Consider the following 20,908-nt stretch of genomic DNA (forward strand, 5'->3'; position numbering starts at 1 on the left):
CAACTTCCATTATGGGCTATTCTTGTATTTCTTCTTCTTCTTTGGTTTAGGTCTTGGGCTTTTAGGTTGGTGCTATTTAGTCCTCCTTCAAAGATAGGTCTTCTATCTCCAAGTAATTTCTTTTTATTTCCTGGTTTAGGCTATGGGCTTTCTGATTGATACTATTTGGCCCCTTTCTTTTTTCCTGGTGTTGATCATTGGATGCTGGAGTTGCATGCAACTTCTACTTTTTTCTCCTTCTTTGACGTTTTTTTCTCCTTCTTTGACTTAGGTCGGGGGTTTTTAGGTTGGCACTATTTAATCCTCTACCTTTTTCTGTTATTAATCAGTGTATTGTGGAATTGTCTGTGGCCTTTTGGTTAAAAACTATTCAGCCGTCTTCTTTTTCTGTTGTGCTAATCAGTGGATGGTTGAATTGCATGCAATTCCTTCTATCCTCTATCTTCGTGTAGGATCTTCCTCGGCTTAGGATGTGTTTTTTTTTTGTTTTTTTTTTTATTTATGAAATTTATTATAGATACCCACCCCCAAGGCCTAATAACTGAGGAATCCTTTACGAAACTGTGTCTTCCTTTAAAGAACATCCTAAGCAGGGTCGTATCCAGGATGTTTTTTTTGGAGGGGGGGTTACAAAAGGATTTCTTGTAGGGAGCAACTTTAAAAAACGCATAAAACATTTGTTTGTATTCATTTTTTGTTACGTTTTACGATTCAGACAAACATTTCGTGGGGGGGGTCAAACCCCTGACTCCACCCCCCTTTGGATAAGGCCTTGATTTCTGGGTGAGTGGCTGACCTTTTATGATTTGGGTTTATTGTTTTGAATTTTTCTATCTGTTACTTTATTGCGCGTTGTTAGCTTTTTAATTCTTCTAATTTTTCCTTTTGTTTCCTTTTGACATCGACGTCGTTCGTTTTTGTCTTTTCATTTATTTTATTCTCTTTTTTTCTGGTCTAAGTCGTTCCTATTTTCTCTCGGAAAATGTGAACTTGTTTTTTTTTTTTCAGACTATCTCAAATAATGCCAAGAAGGGAAGCAGTTGCCTTCTCAAAATATTTGTTTTGTTGCATCCAGCATTTTCGTTGGCCTTATAAAGCCTCAATTTTCGCTTTTCTTCTCTTTGTGTTTTTATGATTGAAGTATTTTTCTCGTTTATATTATCTATAACCAGCCATGCTTTAAGATGATAAAAAAAGAAGTTGTCTGCCGAAAATCATGAGGCCTAACTTTCATACCACATTTTAGCTTTAAGGACAAGACAGGCTTAGCGTTTTAAGAGCGTATTAAGCGCGTTTTAAACGTTTTAAAACGCTTAAAACGGCGGTCAGACGTCAGGCTTAGCGTTTTAAGAGCGTATTAAGCGCGTTTTAAGCGTTTTAAAACGCTTAAAACGGGGGTCAGACGTCAGGCTTAGCGTTTTAAGCGCGAGTAATATACACAGTTTGTCATAGAAAAGGTAGCGTCTATTTGCAAATATTTTAGATTTTTAGAACTAGACTGCTTAAAGAAAAAGTTTTGTCAGACCGGTCAGCAATAAGCGCACTAAGTGAGATTCGATCAGCTTAAACTTCAATAGCAAGTAGTCAGTATATTTGCAGTCCCAGATTCAGTGTTAATAATACTAGATTTATTGAATAAAACACTTGGAATCCGCCGTACTGTCAAAATAGTCAACTGTAATGAAAAGAAAAAAAGGCCAATAATATTTTAAAAAATAGAAAAATGCTGTAAAACTAGCTTAAAGATGTGATTAAACAAACAGAATGATCAATTCATCCATTTACTTTTTGGGAAAACCGTCACTTAAACAGATTGGTAGAAAAAAAGAAAGGAAAATAAGCATCTTATGTCATACTCCACTCTCATCAAGAGATTCTACAGTGACTTGAAATTCAGCGTATAATTCGGTATCATAAAACAAATATTTCCGACTAAATTCGGAAAAATATATTGTGTTGTCATTCGCCAGATTTATTCTCGAAACTTTACTTTGTCAAGCAAATTGACTTTGTTCTTTTCATTTCCCCAAACAATTATCATCGGATTGCTGTATGTTCAAATCTCTATTTATTAGAATTACTATGACAGTCTTAAAGTCTTTTTTTGGTCAAAAAACATCACAAAATCGTTGATCGTCAAAATATCAACAAAAAGTCTTGAACATATTCCCCTCGGTAAGGTTTATCCAGTTTAAATGTTTGTGTTTCTCATATTGTTCGCTTCTCTCCCAGGGTCATCCATTTGATATTCTTGTATTGAGAAAGTGTTTTCTCACCTCTTTTGAATGACTGCTCCTTTGTGACATGGCTTTACCCTTGTTCGGGAACAAAAAAGACTCCTGTAAACACTTAACTAAAAAAGAATTCCAGAGAGCTGTATTTATAAAGAAGTTTTTCCGGCTAGAAAGACAAATTCTTTAACTCTTGACTTACTTAGGCTCCTGTCGCATGGTATGTGGCGTAGAGAGCATAGCAACATTGCTCCTCCAGGTGGACCGATCTGCTGCTATGAGGGAGGGAGTCGATAGCAGCAATCTCAGCGATGTTGAAGAACATCTGAATACTGTCCTGCTATCTGGTCCGAGGTCTACCCCTCGTGTGTAGCCAACCACGGGGTATGGGGTCAATCGAAGGAGATGCCCAAACCGTCTGAGAGTTCGCTGTGTAATTTGGTGTTAAGAATGGTCCCGAACAAAAGTGAACCGAATATTCGCTTCTTCTTCTTTGGATTGTTATGGAGAAACCTTCGCATAATCTCATCACCAGAATCAAATTCTCGGTAAATAGGGCTGTGGACCAGTCAGTACGGTTTTTTTTCATCTGACTTTTTCCCGTATCTACATCTCCAAGGCGAAATTTGACTCAGGCAAAGTGATCTTTTATGATAGAACGTTGCTGACACAAGGATTCAAAGAGACAAAGGGATTGAGATGACATTTTTTCTGCCTCGGTTTTAATTTGCAACCGATAAAATATTCAGAAACCGCCAATTTATTTATTTTATTTTTTATTTTATTTTACTATTATTGGAACATTTAGTAATTTCCGAAGTCGAAGAGTTGTCTCGTGCATTCTGAATCTTGCTTTTTGATAAATGTGTTATTTTTTCCTTGGTTTTGTGAAAGCGTTATATTTAGCTCGTTATAAAAAAGTATAGGTCGCCTCACAATAACCTTGAAGATAAACAATGATTCTCTCGTTGATTTGTCTAGTTTAAATGTTCGCTTTTCATTCACGGTTTTCTTCTCTCCCAGGGTCATCCTTTTCTTGTTTCCTGTTGAGAAGGTATTTCTTTCCCTCTCTTGAATGGCCGCTGACTTATGATATGAGATTACCCTAGTTAGAAGACTAAAAAGGAAAGACTTCTGTTTATGCCTATCTTTAAAAAAAAGTCAATATTGATTTATTTTTTCCAGAGGAAAAGTCCTGCCACCTGGAAAGATGAATTCCTCTACTCTTTTCCGTTGGGGTACATGATATCCAGCTGCCGAAATGAAGTTTTATTTGACTGTAAAAACGAAATCTGCTTCTTTGCATTGGTTAATTGAAAATTTACCCAACTTTAATATCTTCAAAGACTGGACAAACCTGCGAATTTGATTTTTAATGAAACAGATCTTCATATGCGGTTATGCACTTTTGGTAGTACTGGTACCAAATTTAAAAAAAAAAAAAAGCGCCAAACAGCTTAAGAAGTTGTTGTTTTCCTTTGATGGTGTAGTTCTTTTGGGAATAAAAAGATTGGTAACGTTTGCGTTTTTCTGGACGATAAGCGTTGTCAAATCTAGCTAATTAATTTTGCCTATTTATTTTTACAGTTCAACGTAGCAACACTGTCGAAAACATGGCTCTGCGCTAAAAACTTCATAATTTCGAAAAAAAACTTAGAAAGTGGTACATACAAATGAATTGATTGAATTAATCAAAGTCAATCCAATAATTTTTGGTGGCTTTGGTACTTAAGATTACTTAGGATGTTTGTCATTTTCTCATTGTTTACTGTCTCTCTGTTTACTTTTTATATTCTTTATTTATTGTTTACTTTTTATATTCTTTTGTTTAGAAAGTGTTTATCTACTCTCCTGAATTGCTGGTCAGTTTTGATACGATATTTCTGCTGTCAGGGGTTAAAGGAGACGTATGAATCTTGGGGGAATGTTTTAATGAAGGGTGAAGTTTTATTTGCCTCAGATCCAGTTCGTAACTTGTAACATACTCAGAAATCGCGGTATTTTTTTTCCTAAATATTCGCATATTTGATAAATTAAAAAAAGAAGAAGCTGAAGCTAAAGTAAAGTGCTATATAACACAGCGATGCTTGCTCCTTCTCCCCCGCCCCCTGTCTCTTCGATGCTTCCAGTTTCCTTTAAATCCTCCCTTAAGGCCTCTTCACATATTACTTGGGGGAATGACCGTCTTCAACCCAATAGTTTCTCCTAAAATCTTGCTATTCCTAAAATCGTGTTATTTTTTTATTGCTGTTTTGAAATAATTGGTTTGTCTTTTTTATTTTAAACCAAATATATTATTGTATATAATATTAGTTCCTTTTTTCTTGATAAAATTGATTTATTTATTTTTTTCATGTGAAAATAATGAGTGATGCTAGAATCTGAGGCTGACAGAAATCACTGAAGTATGAGAGTAACTGCCGCTAACCTCAACGCCCCAATTATGTTTCTTTTTTTTCGACCTGGGTTAAGTTAATTTTAAATTTCTTGTTTTGACCAAGTTTCGATAAAAAAAAAAAAAAAAAATAAAATAAATATTTATGTTTGTCTTTGCGAACTATTATTTCCTGTCTAGTTTAGTAATTCTTGGGTTTCTGGAATTATGAAAATTAATCTTTATTGCTTTATTGCCTTTGTTATTATAATTAATTTATTTACTCTAGATGTCCATGCCGGTAGAAATCCAGTTGCAGTGACTGTCTGGCGACGAGTCAAGCTCAAGCTAGAAGGAAGAGAAACTGATCAAGAAACACCTCTAACTATCAAAGAGCAGGTTAGCTATTATTTTTAATATATTTTATACATTTTATTGTTTAGTATTTATATTAATACTTTATTTTTAAAAAAAAAACTAAAAGAAAGTAAACCTTGCCTGAAAATCAGGAACGGTAAGCAGGAGTTAAAAACTAAGAAAAATTTAACAAAATTCTGATTTCGAATGGGGCACGCCTTTTCAATATATTTAAGTAAGCAGTAACACTGGGTTTATTTAAAAATAAAGTATACATCTTCGATTCCCTGAAGCAAGCTTGTGCGGAAGAAAACCCTCATGATAAATCAATAAACCAAAAAAACAAGATAAAAAAAAAAATTAAAAAAAAATCACAATTAGAGCTCAACTTTCCGAGCCCGAAAACAACCGAACCTCCAAGCAGCACCCAACAAAATAATGATATTTATAATCATAATCATATTCAGCTGCAATTAAGCTTCATAGATGACCCAGTATAAGTACTCGGCCCACTGATAAAACAAAACTATAATTTTTTCCCTAGTATGAAAAATGCTATTTTTTGGCTGTAGCTTTTAATTTTGCTCGGATACCCTTTTTGTCTTTTTCCATGTTTTCTGAAAATTCGGTCCTATCAAATCTCGTCCTTTTTCATATAGGCCACTATACTTCACTTTCTAGTGGGTGGCTTTATTTACACCAACATTGTGGGGGGTGTCTTCCCCTCCCCTGCACTGCGCTTGGAGGCAGAGAGAGTGGAACTTAACCCCCCCCCCCCCCGCCTTCTAAAAAATCAGTCAGAAATAGTAACTTCTTACTATACGGGTTTAAAAGAAGAATAATTTTCAAGTTGTACGAATTTTGAGAGCTTCGAAAAGATCCTGACTGCGCTCTAACATAATTTGACCTCAAATCGAAGCAGGAATTATTTCGTTGAAACTGCCGTTGCCGAAAACCTTTGCAATGGACTTATTGCTCCCCTCCTTGGAAAACCAAAACAGTTGTATCTTTACATGGATAGCACTGATTTGGATCCTTTTTCCCTGCTTGTAGGCTACTGAAATTGTGGAGACGCTAAGGGCTCATTAAAGAGCTAATGCTTATACCTTTGTGTTTTCTTTTTACTTCGATAGTGCCAGAGTAAAGTGCCATATGGCACAAAAATTGCAATTTTGTTCCTGGTGTCGCTCCCTCTTTTAGATGTATATAAGTAGGAGGATATCAAGAATAAAAATTAATTCTTTAAATAAGAAATATTAAGTATTAATATTAATATTTAATTAAAAAATATTAATAAATTAAAAAAAATTAATCTTATCATTGCTTCAGTAGTAGCTAGAGCAAAGTAAAGACCTGCGTATAGGAGCTGAAATTTCAAAAAAAAATGTTCTAAGCTTTCTGGTGACAAATATTTTCCTAGTGACCCTGTTTTGAAAATAGTAGTTTTTCTTCAGAATTAGCTCAACGATTTTTTGAAAATTTCTGATATGAATATGAAATCCCTAAAAAAAAAAACTTTAAATATAAATAAAAATATACTCTTGAGATCGACATTTTCGAAACCCCTTAACTGGAATTTTAAAGACCCCCCCCCCTCTCTATAAAATAAGGAAAGTTTTATTTTTGAATTGGAGTCCTAATGTGTCTCCTTTAAAGTGTTGTCTTGTTTTTATTTATTTTTGTTTCACTGCTTTATTGAAATTAAAACCCGTTTTTTTTCTTGCTTAATTTTTCTTAAATAGAAAAGCAGTGTGGTTTAAGAAATTTGAATTATTTATATCGTTAAGTAGCGACGTAGATCGCGCCACAGCAAAGTGCCGTTTATTGCCATTTTGTTCCGCAAAAGTTACTGGAATATCCTTAACACAAAACATACTGGAAACTGAGCTTGATTGAGTTTTCTTAGGAATTAAAATTTTTTATATCATTGCTGATGAAAGACTATTAATATAAACTATTAATTTATATAATTAATAATATACTTAATATAATTAATAAAAGGCTATTAATATAAATATAAATTATTTCCGTATTTTCTGAAGCCCATTTAAGGACTTACTCCTAAAAGTCTTGCTGAGTCTTTCTAATTTCGAAAAATATAGGAAAATATCATTAGTCAGGTTCATCATTATCATCAATATCATTAGTCATTAGCTACTTTTTTTTATCTCACTTCAGTTTCAGTTCCTCACTTTCAGTCGAAACAAAAACTTGTTTTACTTAATTTCTGATCATATTTTAAATAATGCCGGGAAATCAGGCTCCCCCTCCGTAGCAAACTTCCTTCCCCCCAAAAAATCGTTCATGGAAAGATCCTCCAACATAATCCCCCCTCCGAAAAATATCTGTGCTTCCCAATAGCCAATACTATATGTAAGCAATGGGAAAGCTTCATTGCCCATTTATGATAATTCAATGAAGAAGTATATTCCAGAAAACCCTTCTAGAATGACTAGTTGCGTACAACACCGAAAAACACTTGCTTGTTTGTTATGTGGGAGGATCTTTCCATGAAGGAAGTTTTCATGAGGGAAGGGACATTGCTATGAAGGGGGCGCCGGATTTCCCAGTATTATTTAAAAAAAAAGATCAGAAATTAAATATTAAAAATTGTGATATTTCTTAAGAGACAGTGACTGGTTTACCATAGATGGCAGTATAGAATTGTAATCTGCGTCAAATTATAGAATATTAAAAAGGATGTAAGAAAAATGTGCTTAATGGAAAATACTTAATAAAAAAAAGTACTTACTCTTTTTTTTTACTGTCCTTCCAAGTTCCAATTAGTGCGAAAGACTCTTCATTTGACCTTTTCGGGAGTTTTTAGACGCTTCTTGGTAAACCCCATCCTTTGGTAAACCCCAATTCTTATTTACTCTTTGTATTTCATGGTAAACCCCATGGCTTCTTTTTCAAATTTATAAAGCTCCTACACCGAACAAACCATCTTCACTTTCGAGTTTTTGGCATGCCAGCCCATTGATTGTCTTTTTGTACTGTAACCAGGAACGGGAGACCGGAACGACGTTTGCCTTCGCACTATCTAGATCACCCGTTTTCCATCTCATTTCAGAGGCAAAGCTGTAGCGTTGTAGTAAAGGCCATACGGCTCCAGTGTTTTATTATTTATTTATTATTATTATATTTTTTCCCCATAGGCACTTCATATGGAAGGGGTCGTCATAGAAACTTCAAAGGGGGCTCATTTGATTGGAAATCGAGAGTTCTAGTACCCTTTTTAATAGTCGAAAGTGATTGGAGGGCAACTAGCCCCCCCACATCCATCAGACCCCGAAACACATACAATCAAAATTTTAAGATGGCAATTTTGTTTAGCTGAGCTGATTTTCAGATAGAAAATATATTTTTGAGGAGGACACTCCCACACAACACTTAAAGCAAGGGTTTTAAGTTATGCCCTGGGGGCATATAAGGTTTTTATAGAAGGCAGGCGTTGTGCTCAAAGGGCTAGTGCTCTTTTTAATAGTCGAAAGTGATTGGAGGGCAACTAGCCCCCCCCCCACGCCCATAAGTCCCCCAAACACAACCAATCAAAAATTTGAGATAGCCATTTTTTTTTAGCGTAGTTGATTTCCAGATAGAAAATATGTTTTTGAGGAGGACACGCCCACGCAGCCCTTAGGGCTAGGGTTTTAAATTATGCCCTGGGGGCATATAAGGTTTTTATAGAAGGCGTTGTCGTAGTAAAGGCCATATGGCTCCAATGTTTTATTATTTATTTATTTATTTTCCCAGAGGCACTTCATATGGAAGGGATCGTCGTAGAAACCTAAAAACAGGCTCATTCGATTGGAAATTCAAAGGGCTAGTGCTCTTTTTAATAGTCAAAAGTGATTGGAGGGCACCTAGCTACCCCCCACGCCCGTCATTTCCTCAAACACATCCAATCAAAATTTTGAGATAGCCATTTTGTTCAGCGTAATTTATTTCCAGTTATAAAATATGTTTTTGAGGAGGACACTCCCCCACAACCCTCAAGGCAAGGGTTTTAAGATATGCCCTGGAGACATATATGGTTTTTATAGAAGGCGTTGTCGTAGAAACTTCAAAAAAGGCTTATTCGATTGGAAATTTAAAGGGATAGTGCCCTTTTTAATAGTCGAAAGTGATTGGAGGGCATCTAGACCCCCTCCCCCACTCCTATCACTTTCTTAAACACATCGAAACAAAATGTGGTGAGTGATATATGTTTCAGAGCGGGTGATTTTCATATAGAAAATATGTTTTTGAGGAGGACCATCCCCCACAACTCTCAGGGCAAGGTTTCTAATTTATGCCTTTGGGGTATATAAGGTTTTTTATAGAAGGCGTTGTCGTAGAAACTTCAAAAAAGACTCATTCGGTTAGAAATTCAAAGGGCTAGTGCCCTTTTTAATAGTGGAAAGTGATTGGAGGGCAAATACCCCCCCCCCCCAAGCCCATCATTCCCCCCATCACGTCCAATCAAAATTTTTAGATAGCTATTTTGGTCAACGTAGTTGATTTCCAGATAGAAAATATGTTTTTAAGGAGGACACTCCCCTACAACCCTCAGGGCAAGGGTTTTAAGTTATCCCCTGTGGGCAAATAACCCAGGGTTATATACCCGGGTTATAAAAACCCTGGGAGGTTTTTTATAAAAGGGGGTGTCGTAGAAACTTCAGAAAAGGCTCATTCGATTGGAAGTTCAAAGGGTTAGTGCCCTTTTTAATAGTCGAAAGTGATTGGAGGGCAACTAGCCTATCCGCACCCCCTTCCCCCACGCCCTTCATTCCCCCAAACACATCCAATCAAAATTTTGATTTTCATATAGAAAATATGTTTTTGAGGAGGACACTCCCCCACAACCCTCAAGGCAAGGGTAGTTAGTTATACCCCGGGGGCTTATAAAGTTTTTATAGAAGGCGGTGTCGCAGAAATTTCAAAAAAGGCTCATTCGATTGGAAATTCAAAGGGCTAGGGCCCTTTTTAACAGTCGAAAGTGATTTGAGGACAATTAACCACCCTCTCACGCCCACCTTTTCCCCAAATACATCCAATCAAAATTTTGAGAGCCATTTTATTAAACGTAGTTTTAAGTGCTGAAAATTAGGTCTTTGAGGAAAACAACTCCCCCACAGTCCTCAGGGCAAGAGTTGTAAGTTATGCCCTGGGAGCATATAAGGTTTTGTATAGACAATGTTGTCGTAGAAACTTCAGAAAGGGCTCATTTGATTGGAAATTTAAATGGCTAGTTCCCGTTTTAATAGTCGAAAGTGATTCTAAGGCAACTGACACCCCTTCCACTCCCACCATTTCCCCAAACACATCGAATAAAAATTTTGGTATAGCCATTTTGTTCAACGTAGTTGAAAGTTCTGGAAATTATATGTTTGATCAGGACACTCCTCCCCCCCCCCCACAGTCTTCAGGGGCAAGGGTTATAAGTTATACCCTGGGGGCATATATGGTTCGTATGGAAGGAATACTCGTATACACTTCATAGATGGCTCAGTGGATTGGAAATTAAAAGTTCTTGTTCACTTCTTAAGCGTCAAAAGATATTGGAGGGTAACCAGCTCCCCCCCCCCCCCTCCCAAACCCTTTTTTTCCAAATGCAACCAATAAAAATTTTAAGATAGCTATTTTGTTAAAAATAGTTCAAAGGTTATATAACAAAAATTAGGTGTTGACACAACCCACCAGATCTCGGGGGCAGGCGTTGTAAGTGATGCCTTGGGGGCATATATTGGTCTTATGGAAGGGATGCTCGTATTAACTTCAAAGAGTTATCATTTGATTGGAAATTGAAAGTTCTAGTTCACTTTTTAAAAGTCAAAAGAGATTGGAGGGCACCTAGCCCCCCCCCCCCTCTACGCCCTTTTTTCCTCAAACCCATCCGATAAGAACTTTGAGATAGCTTTTTTTAATATTTCTAAGACCATATAACGAAAAATCAGGGGTCAACACAGCCCCCCAGGGCCTGAGGGTAGGTGTTGTAAGTTATGCCCTTGGTGAATAAATGGTTATTATTGAAGGGATGATCTTAAAAAATTCAGAGATGGATCATTTGTTTGGAAATTGAATGTTCTACTTAATTTTTTTCGAGTCATAAGAGATTGGAGGGCAACTAGCCCCCCCCCACGCCCTTTTTCCCCCAAATGTATCCAATAAAAATTTTGAGATAGGCATTAAGTTAAACATTTCTTAAAAGTCAGATAACAAAAACGCAGGTGTCATCACAACCCCCCAGGGCCCGGGGGCCGGCGTTGTAAGTTATGCCTTGGGGCATAAATGGTTCTTATGAAAGGGATGCTTGTATAAACTTCAGAGAAGGCTCATTTGATTGGAAATTGAAAGTTCGAGCTCACTTTTTAATAGTCAAAAGAGATCCAAGGGCAACTATTCCCCAACCCATCTGATGAAAATTTGATAACAAAAACACCCCCCAGAGCCCGGGGGATAGGCGTTGTAAGTGTTGTCCTGGGGGCGTATATGCTACTTATGAAAGGGATGTTCGTATAAACTTCAGAGGGGGCTCATTTGATTGGAAATTGAAAGTTCTAGTTCAATTTTTAAGAGTTAAAATATGTCCGAGGGCAACTAGCCCCTCCCCCACCCCCTCACCCCACACACACCCTTTTTTTCCCAAGCTCATCTGATAAATTTTATAATAGCCATTTCATTAAAAAAAAGTTCAAAAGTCAGATAAGAAAAATTCTTGTGTCGACGGAGCCTGCAAAGGCCCGGATGCCGGCATTTTGAGTAATGCTCTAGGATCATATATAGTTCTTAGTGAAGGGATGCTCGTATAAACTTCGGAGAGGGCTTGTTTGATTTGAAATTGAAAGTTCTTGTTTACTTTTTAAGAGTCAAAAGAGATCGGAGGGCAACTTGCCCTCCCCCCCCCCCTTCTCCATGCCCTAATGACGCAGTAGGTTTTAGACTTTTACAGTGAGAGAAGGAGGTCATACCCAAACTCTTGTTTGCGGTGATTTTTATTCGTTTTAAGCTTTATTTGTATTTTCAATTTAAGTTTCACTCGTTTTAAGATTTATTTATTAATTTACATTAATATCTATTGTATGTTTGTTTGCATTGATTGTTCATTTAATTTCTGTTCATTTTAAGTTTAATTTATACTTCAATAGGAAAATATTTTTTTTTCATTCTAAGCTTGATATTCATATTCAATCTAAGCATTACCCGCTTTAAGATCTATTTATTCATTTGTATTATTACTTGTTGTTTGTTTATTGCTATGATTGCTTATTTAATTTCTGCTCGTTTTGAGTTTAAATTTTAAAAGGTATTTGTATCTGCTGAGTTTAAGTTTAAAATGACCTTTACTTTTCTTTGAGAAACTGATTTTTCGGAAAGTTTTTCTTAATTAATTTCCAAAAAATACCGAATGTAGACCCGGCATCATCCTACTGATTGAAAATATCTGCATATTTTCAGTTCAAACAAGGTTTTACATGCCTATCTACTATCTACTATACTAAAGGTTCTATCTACTAAAAAATCTTTCTACTAGCGATTGTTGGTAAATAATTTAGCATATTCATCAAGAAAGCATATTGGCAGGAATAGATAAACTGGAACAAAAGAGTTCTGCAGGGATACCCTTTTATCTACTTGAAATGAAATGTCGAAGTAAATCAACATTGCAGCGAAGACAGTTTTCTAAGGCCAAAGAGAAGCCACCGTAAATTATTCGTAGGAGTGACCTGTAAGTAAAGAGCGGCTCGTACTAATAGTAACTAAAAATCTAAAAAAGGAAACGAAATCGTTCGTTATATTTTCTTCCATTTGGCATTATCTATGAATGTTTTAATTTGTTTCTTTTCTAATTCAAAATAACAACATATTAATGTTGTTTTCTTGTAGGTTGACTCTGTAATTAAGAATGCAACCAACATTGAAAATCTTGCTCTGCTCTATGAAGGATGGACACCATGGGTTTGAACAACAAACCTGGTATATAATTGGCGTCAAATCGATACTTGAAGCGGATGCTTCTAGTCAAGTCCACACTTTTTTGGCTTGGGCGATTCTTAAGCCAATCTTGTCCCTCAAGCCTGGCCAATTTAAGGCCTTACCAGACCGTGTCCTTATAGATCAGGACACTTTAGGAGTCTTGTAATTTAGGGCTGGTGAGGGCATGTGGTTTATATTAGCAGTAACAACAGTCGGGCGTCGGTGTCACCTAGATATACGTATATATTTCGTTTTTGCCTTTCTTTTTTCGTTTTCTTTAGATTTTTTCTAAGCATTGACAAAAGGCTTAGCTGGTTATTTGTGTCCCTGCTCTTTTCAATACAATTCACTATCTTCTTAATGAGTTATTTTTTTTGTTATTTTTTTTTTGTAAAAAGAAACTATTCTTTTTTCACCTTTTTTGTGGATTCTTCTCACTTTTGTTTTTCCTTCGCTTTTTTTATGATTTAAATAGCTTTGTTTCTGCTATTGAGCCGGTATTAGAATGTGGGCTTATTAATCTATTTTTCGTTCTTTTTTTTCGGCATATTTAGGATTTTGTGGGAAATAATCTTAAATATCTATTCTTAAGATAGTTAGAACTTTATTGCCTTCGTCCATTGAAAACAGTGATAAATTAATTAATTCTAAAAATTACTTCGAAACTTTAAAAATAACTTAAACTTTTAAACCGTTTAATTGGTTGAATCTTGATGAATAAAGTTTGGCGAGGTCAAGACCCTTGACCTCGGTGAGGACAAGAAAAAATTTACTTAGGAGTATGTATACATACTCTCAAGCATGAGAATTTAGAGGTGTCTCAATACAAGTGAGAATTTAGAGGTGTCTCAATACAAGTGAACCAATCATATTGGAGACTACTTTTTTCATAGTAGCTGCTCAGTGTTGTACTAGATTATCAATTATGCAAGTTCCTATTGTTAATTTTCTTTAAAATTTGTTACTTTTTAATTGGAACATTCTTAGTTTATTTAAGAAGGTAATATTTTCAAGATCTAAAAATATTTTCAGTTAAATAGTGGACATTTTTTTAAAATTGAGTAACTTCGGGAAAAAAAACTTGTTTAATGGAGTGCTTACCACGGTTTTTGCGTTTATTTGCCGTATTTGGTTGTAAAACCTCAAACTCTATAAATTTGTGAGAAATGAAATTTGTTTAATTTTGTTGAAATTTGTTAACCGCGATTCTTGTGTTTACGCTTCATAAATGGTGGCAAGATTTACCGCAGATATTTCTTAAAATTTGATATTTTGTGGTAAACTTGTTAAATAGAGTACATAGTGCGGTTTTTGCACCTACGCGTCATTTGTGGGGGTAAGATTTGGCGCAGACATTTCTGAAAAATTTCCTAACTTTATGAGAAGTTGAATTGTTCAATAGAGTACTTACCGCGGTCATTCCGTTTACTTGTCATTTTACGTTTACGGTACGTTACGTGTCCGTTTATGTTTACGGTAGTAAAATTTACGACATATATTTGTTAAAATTCCATATTTTGCAAGAAACTTATTTAATAGACTATTACTGCGCTTGTTGTGTGTACGCTTCATTTGCGGTGGTAAGATATGGCACAGATATTTCTTAACGTTCATAACTTTGTGAGAAATTACACTTTTCTAATTGAATGCTTACCGCGGTTTTTGGGTTAGCACATCATATGTACTGATAAAATTTAGTGCAGGATTTTCTTAAAATTTATAACTTTTTGCGTTTACGCATCATGTGCGGTGGTAAGATTTGGCGCAGATATCTCTTAAAATTTTATAACTTTGTTTAATTCAGTACTTACCGTGGCTTTTGCGCAGATAGTATCCATATGCATTTTTAAGCTGTAATGTTTGGAAAATCTGTTGTTGTTTTTTTAATTTAGCTATATAATAATTTAATTTAAAATATATAAAAATACAATATATAAATATATATATATATAAAAACATATAAAAAATAAAATACAATGTTTAATTTTTTTAATTTAATTGAATTTTTTAATTTTGAAATGTTTTTTTTTTAATTTAGCTATATAATAATTTAATTTAAAATATAGGAAATATAATATATAAATATTAATATATAAAAATAAAATACAAGACTTCAAAATAATAATTTAATTTGTTTAATTTAATTTTTAATTTAGAATTTTTTTTTTTTTTTATTTAGCAGAAGCCACGTCTCATTTTTGTATTCTTCTTGAATTGTCCGACTCGTAAAAACGCAACAAAAATGAATATAAACAGATTTGTGATGCATTTTTAAAGGCTTTTTGTACCACCACCACCCCCCCCCCCAAAGAAAAAAAAATTCCCCCTCTCCCTCCCAAAAAATAGTCCTGGATACAGGCCCTACCATGTTTAATTCTTCATGTTATGGCTGATACTGACATATGTAAATAATTGTCAGTCTTTTTTTACTATTAATCAAATTCAGATCAAACATAAAATATGCTAAAATTATGTTTTGCATCCATTAAAAAATCTGTTTTTGTTTTTTCCACATATACATGCACGTGCAGATGCTTGTCTAACATATTCACGTTTTTTTTTGTTTTTTTTTTTAACTTTGACTTTATTCAATATAAACACACAAATAAAACACAACTCCAGGGACTGATCAATGATCCCTAGGGCCTAAATTTAGTCCCTGTAGAATTCAAATATTCATATAAATACTATAACTAATTATTTACAAACAACAAATCGACAAACAAACAAACTTTGAAAAAGAAAAGAAAAAAAAAGCTACGTGACGATCGAAGTAACCTCATTTTCTGTTTTTCATTTTTAACCGTTTATTTTTCATTGTTATGCAGAATAGAAAGGTTTCTTTTAAATAAAAAAAAGAAATAATATTAATATAAATAATATAATAATATATATAATATAAATAATATTAACTTAGTAACCATACCACCAACAAATTTAATTTAGAACTTCAAAACAACTTTAGTTAATGACACATCAGACACGTATTTAATGGAAAAGTCTTTTATATTATAGCTTCATTAGTTTCTTTGATTAAATTCCGATTTTTTTTTTTTCTTTTTTTTCATTAGAAAATTCGTTTAAATGCCAAATTTCATGTCAGCCCAGAGTCTAGGCTCGTTCGTTTCAAACAGAATGCCAAGGTCTTATAAAAATCTGTTTAATTTTTCTCTCCTTCCCCTCCCCATAGTATTCTCCTTAAAACAATAAAATATTTTTATATAAAATATTTTTGCTTTATAAAAATATTTGCTTATAAAAATAATTTTTGCTTTACTTTGTACATTTGTAACGTTTAATGTCTTAAAGACAAGAAAATTTTTCTGTATTCTTTCACTTCTATTTTTTTTTCTTTTTTTTTCTTATTCAACAAATATTATTTTGCTTTCCATTTCATGAAGTATCAACTGATATTATAATTAACCTTATTTGCTGGAAATAGATTCTTCAATATCTTTGATTGAAACCAAATTTTTTTTCCCTAATTCTAAGCTCGCCATTTCTAAGAGAATAAATAGTTCCAAGGCCTCATGTAAATATAATAATTTGTTTTTTCCTCCCTCGCCTCTTCCTATTACTTTCTTTAAATGAAATATTTAGAAAAACTATTTTTGCCTTATTTCGAGAATTTATACCGTTTATTGTCTAATGGCTGAGAGACCTTTTCTTTTTTCTTTCCCTTTTTTTCCTTTTTCCCGCTCCTCCTACTTCTTCGCTTTTTATTCCTCTTCAATATTTATTTCGTCTTCTTCTTTGACAAATATTAGAAGCTAAAATAATTTCTTAGACCATACTGCTTTTCCTTTTAGAAAAAATTAAGAAAGAAAAATCGGTTTTAATTCAAATAAATCGGTGGGAAAAAACAATAGACTTTAAATAATAATTGATACTAACTTGAATTCAAGTCAAAATTCAAATAATAGTAAATATTTAAAATCAATTAATTTATGGTAACGCCTGATCTGGAGTATTTTCAGACATATCTCATCAATAGGGCCAGACTATAATTAAAATAATTAAAAAACTAATAATTAAAAAACTAACTCATAATCTTGAAAAACGTGCACAGTGTTTAAATTACTATATTATTAAATAGGAATAACTAATACGGTAATAAATAAAAATGAATTAAAATTAATTAATTGTAATAAATTGTAATTTATAATACAGCAAGCTACCACCGTTTTAAATGACGATAGTGTTTTGAATGACGTTTAAATGACGTTTTAAATGGCGATACAGCAAGCTACCACCAGCAAATGACGATAGTGTTTTGAATGACGTTTAAATACCGTTTTAAATGAAAAAACAGCAAGCTACCACCGTTTTAAATGACGGTAGTGTTGCGATAACCCGGATAGTAGCTTTCAGGGAGTTTAAATTTTGGGCCGTATTTTGGCCATTTTAGGGCCATAGTTTGGGTTGAATCAAAGAAAAGGAAGTTTGATCCAAATTTAATCAGTTTAGTTTCTTATATTTTACTACATCTCCCCTCCATATTTATTACCTGTAAGATTTAGAAAATCATTTCCATTCTTTCCTTCATTCTTCATTTTCATTCTCTATAAAAGTGCTTTCTTCCAATTCCCTTCTTTGTTTTCCTCTTTTTCTTTGCTGTTTTCTTCTCACCCTTAAACATCTTTATTTACTTTTCACATGTATGCAGCAATTATGTTATAATTTTCACAGAATTGTCATTTTTACTCTTGACTCAAAGCAAATTGTTAAAGCAATCAGAATTTAGTATATCAGTTAGTTTATTTTTCTTTTACCTGATCAGACTTGTCTTAAGTCTGATCAGACCTGGGGCTTAAAGCCCCGTCCTAATAGGTGTAATAAGGTCCATAGGGATTATACATCCTAAGGGGCTTATACGTAAAATGCTAAGAGCAAATTTTTAAGTTTTGATTCACGTATATGACGGTTAGATCGAACCAAACCTTCCTTTCGTTTTCACCTTGTTAGTATATATTTTTCTCCTTCATCTCCTTTATTTAGACTCCTAATTAGTAGGTATAAGAAGATTAAAAGAGACCATTGCTTCCTATTTCTCATAACCAATATATTTATATATATATATATATATATATATATATATATATATATATATATATATATATATATATATATATATATATATATATATATATATATATATATATATATATATTTTTATGTATATATATATATATATATATATTTATATATATATATATATATATATATATATATATATATATATATATATATATATATATATATATATATATATATATATATATATATATATATATTTATATTTATATATACATATATAAATATAAATATATATATATATTATATATATATATATATATATATATATATATATATATATATATATATATATATATATATATATATATATATATATATATATATATATATATATATATATATATATATATATATATATTGACCTCTAACCGGGCATTTCTTCCAAACTAAGATGAGTAAGGAAAATTCAACAGTGTTCTGCATTAAGGCTAATCGCTAGCTAAGGCAAGCCATTGCACCAATGAAGATGGGGCTTAAGATTATGCAGTTTAAACTTAATGTGAGGCCGAGCCTTGTGAGATGTTTTCTTTGAGCAAGATTTTTGAATTACTATCTCGTGAAAAATTAAGCAAGAAAAAACGGGTTTTAATTTTAATAAAGCAGTGAAACAATAAATAAAAACAAATAAACACTTTAATTAAAAAAATATTCCGAATATTTTGCCCCACGTCCTGGAGCCTTTTTTAATTAAAGTGTTTATTTGTTTTTATTTATTGTTTCACTATTTTATTAAAATTAAAACCTGGTTTTTCTTGCTTAAGTTTTCGTAAATGGAAAAGCAGTGTGGTCCAAGAAATCATTTGCTATTTCGTCGTTCTATGCACTGAAGAAATTTGGTTATCTAAAGGTTTTTTGATGAATTAATTTTAGTTTTATCGTAGATTATTATTTTAATTAGAATATTATTCTGAATAAAGTAAGTTATTAGTTAGTTTTCAAGCTAAGAACTAAGAAATAGTCATCGAACCTATTTTCAGAATTTTAATACTGAAGCTATTTGCCAGGTCGGTTTGAAAAGGGTTATTCAGGGTTTTGTTATATAGTTTTGTTCTATGGTAATATTTTCCTTTTCTATATTTCTCTTCTTGTTCATATACACTGGGTGACACCATGAATATCTATAATTTCCGCCCGCCCCGCCAGACTGCGTGGTTTTATTATGTTTTCTCTTTTTACTGTCTGATTTTTTTTTTTTTTTTGAATTTTTGGTCAACTGTGGTTGATGGAAACCTTAATAACTTGTCGATTCATTGGAATTTATTTTTGTTGTGTTACTTATGTTATTTCTTCTTATAAACTACTATGGTTTGTGGCTCTATTGATAGTATGGGTAAATAATAAAATTATATTGCACCTAATTAATGTCTTTTTGTTAATGTATATGTTTGGTAACTACTTCCGGGGTGGTTATGAGGTTGATAGACTCCAGGGGAACTTTTCAAGAACATTTGGATACGAAATTAAATAGTTTAGAGCTTGGTAATGTTGAAAATGATGGAAAATTTCTGAAAATAGTTTGCAAAGTAGCAGAAGATATCTTAGGGAGGAAAGTTAAAAACGTCATTCTAGGTTACTAGCCATATTGCTTGTTAGAGCAGGGCTTTATACAAGAAGTTTCTGAATGATGGATCTTACGAAAATAAGGGAAAAATAAGGGAAGTAGAGTAGGTGTTGAAGTGTGATTTAAGGGTATATGAAATAGAGGTCAGGGGTAAAATTACTGAGAATTTAGAAGATTCAGCTATATGGCGTAATAATAAGCCATCGTGTTGGTACATTAAGAAACCTAGAGGAAGTATTTGTTCAGGAATTGTCCCAGTTAAGGATAGAAACAGCCTGGTAAAACTAAAGTCGTTTCTATAGCACCTGGTTGGGGTTTCTTTGGGGCAATTTAGGGCAGCAGTTTGCTAATTTGGTAGGAAATAAATAAAGTAATCCTAAAGGGCACAACAGTGCCTAGATATACCAGTGTATCAATTCTTGCTAAAATCGTTGCTCCAGAAATACCTAAGTCAAGAATATGGTATGCGTGCAACACAACCCTCACTTCACTCAACGCCCGTGCAACTCATTCCCCGTGCAATTAACCCCCATCCAATTCAACCCTCTTTCAGTTCTATCCTTGTGCAACTTAACCCTCAATTAACTCAACCTTGATTAACTCAACTCGCTTTAGCTCAACCCTCCTGTAAATTAACCCCATTTAAGCTAATCCCTGTTTGACCCAACTCAACCCCTGGCCTGCAAACAATTTTGAACTAATGCTGATTAGAAGCTCAAAATTTGCTTCTTTCTTCGCTTGCAGTTTCCAACTTATGTCGCAATGCCCTAAACTTAAGGTGAGATCTGATGTTTTAATAGTTTTACGGGGTTTAAGCTTTAAGTGAAATCAAGCTTTGTAAGGTATTTTTGCTATTGGTTTTGGCGATAAATTTTTTAAACTTGCGATTCATTCGCTAGCTGAAAGATAAACAAACCACTCGATTTACGATCCAGTGTTCTTTCCAAATAAAATAATATGTTTCATAATATTATGCTACATAATATTATTATGTAATATATTATGCCCACATAAAAAATATGTTATGTGGCATTATGTTATTGCGCCCCAGCACACCTAATGTCTGAATGCAGCCCTAAATTATATACAAAATGTCGCAGGTTTATTTTTTTTTTTTTTATTATTGGTATTATTTGGTACTATGAACTAACGGTTGTTGAGAAATAAGCACAAAAAATAATATAAACCGTCGAAATAAATGGAAGTTTTATATATAGCCTAGGGCTATATCCTGGTAATAGAGGTACGGGGTCTGGGATGGGATGATGCTAGAGGCCTAGAGAATATAATCAGGCTAGAGGCCTAGGGTCTTGAAGGCAGTTGTAAATT

General features: G+C 33.4%; 1 protein-coding gene across 1 annotated transcript in view; it reads left to right on the forward strand.

Moving 5' to 3' along the window:
• nonC (serine/threonine-protein kinase Smg1) overlaps positions 1–14,789 on the forward strand; it is a 331,176-nt gene extending 316,387 nt beyond the window's left edge. The window contains exons 43-44 of the mRNA XM_089106498.1: positions 4,895–5,004; positions 12,832–14,789. Of these exons, the coding sequence (XP_088962624.1) occupies positions 4,895–5,004; positions 12,832–12,909 (188 nt within the window). The 3' untranslated portion in view covers positions 12,910–14,789. The remainder of the gene's footprint in view (positions 1–4,894; positions 5,005–12,831) is intronic.
• Positions 14,790–20,908: the final 6,119 nt, after the last annotated feature.

The sequence above is a fragment of the Artemia sp. Qi Xiang Cuo genome, chromosome 20, assembly GCF_049724085.1.
Source record: "Artemia sp. Qi Xiang Cuo chromosome 20, ASM4972408v1, whole genome shotgun sequence".
Classification (NCBI taxonomy): domain Eukaryota; kingdom Metazoa; phylum Arthropoda; class Branchiopoda; order Anostraca; family Artemiidae; genus Artemia; species Artemia sp. Qi Xiang Cuo.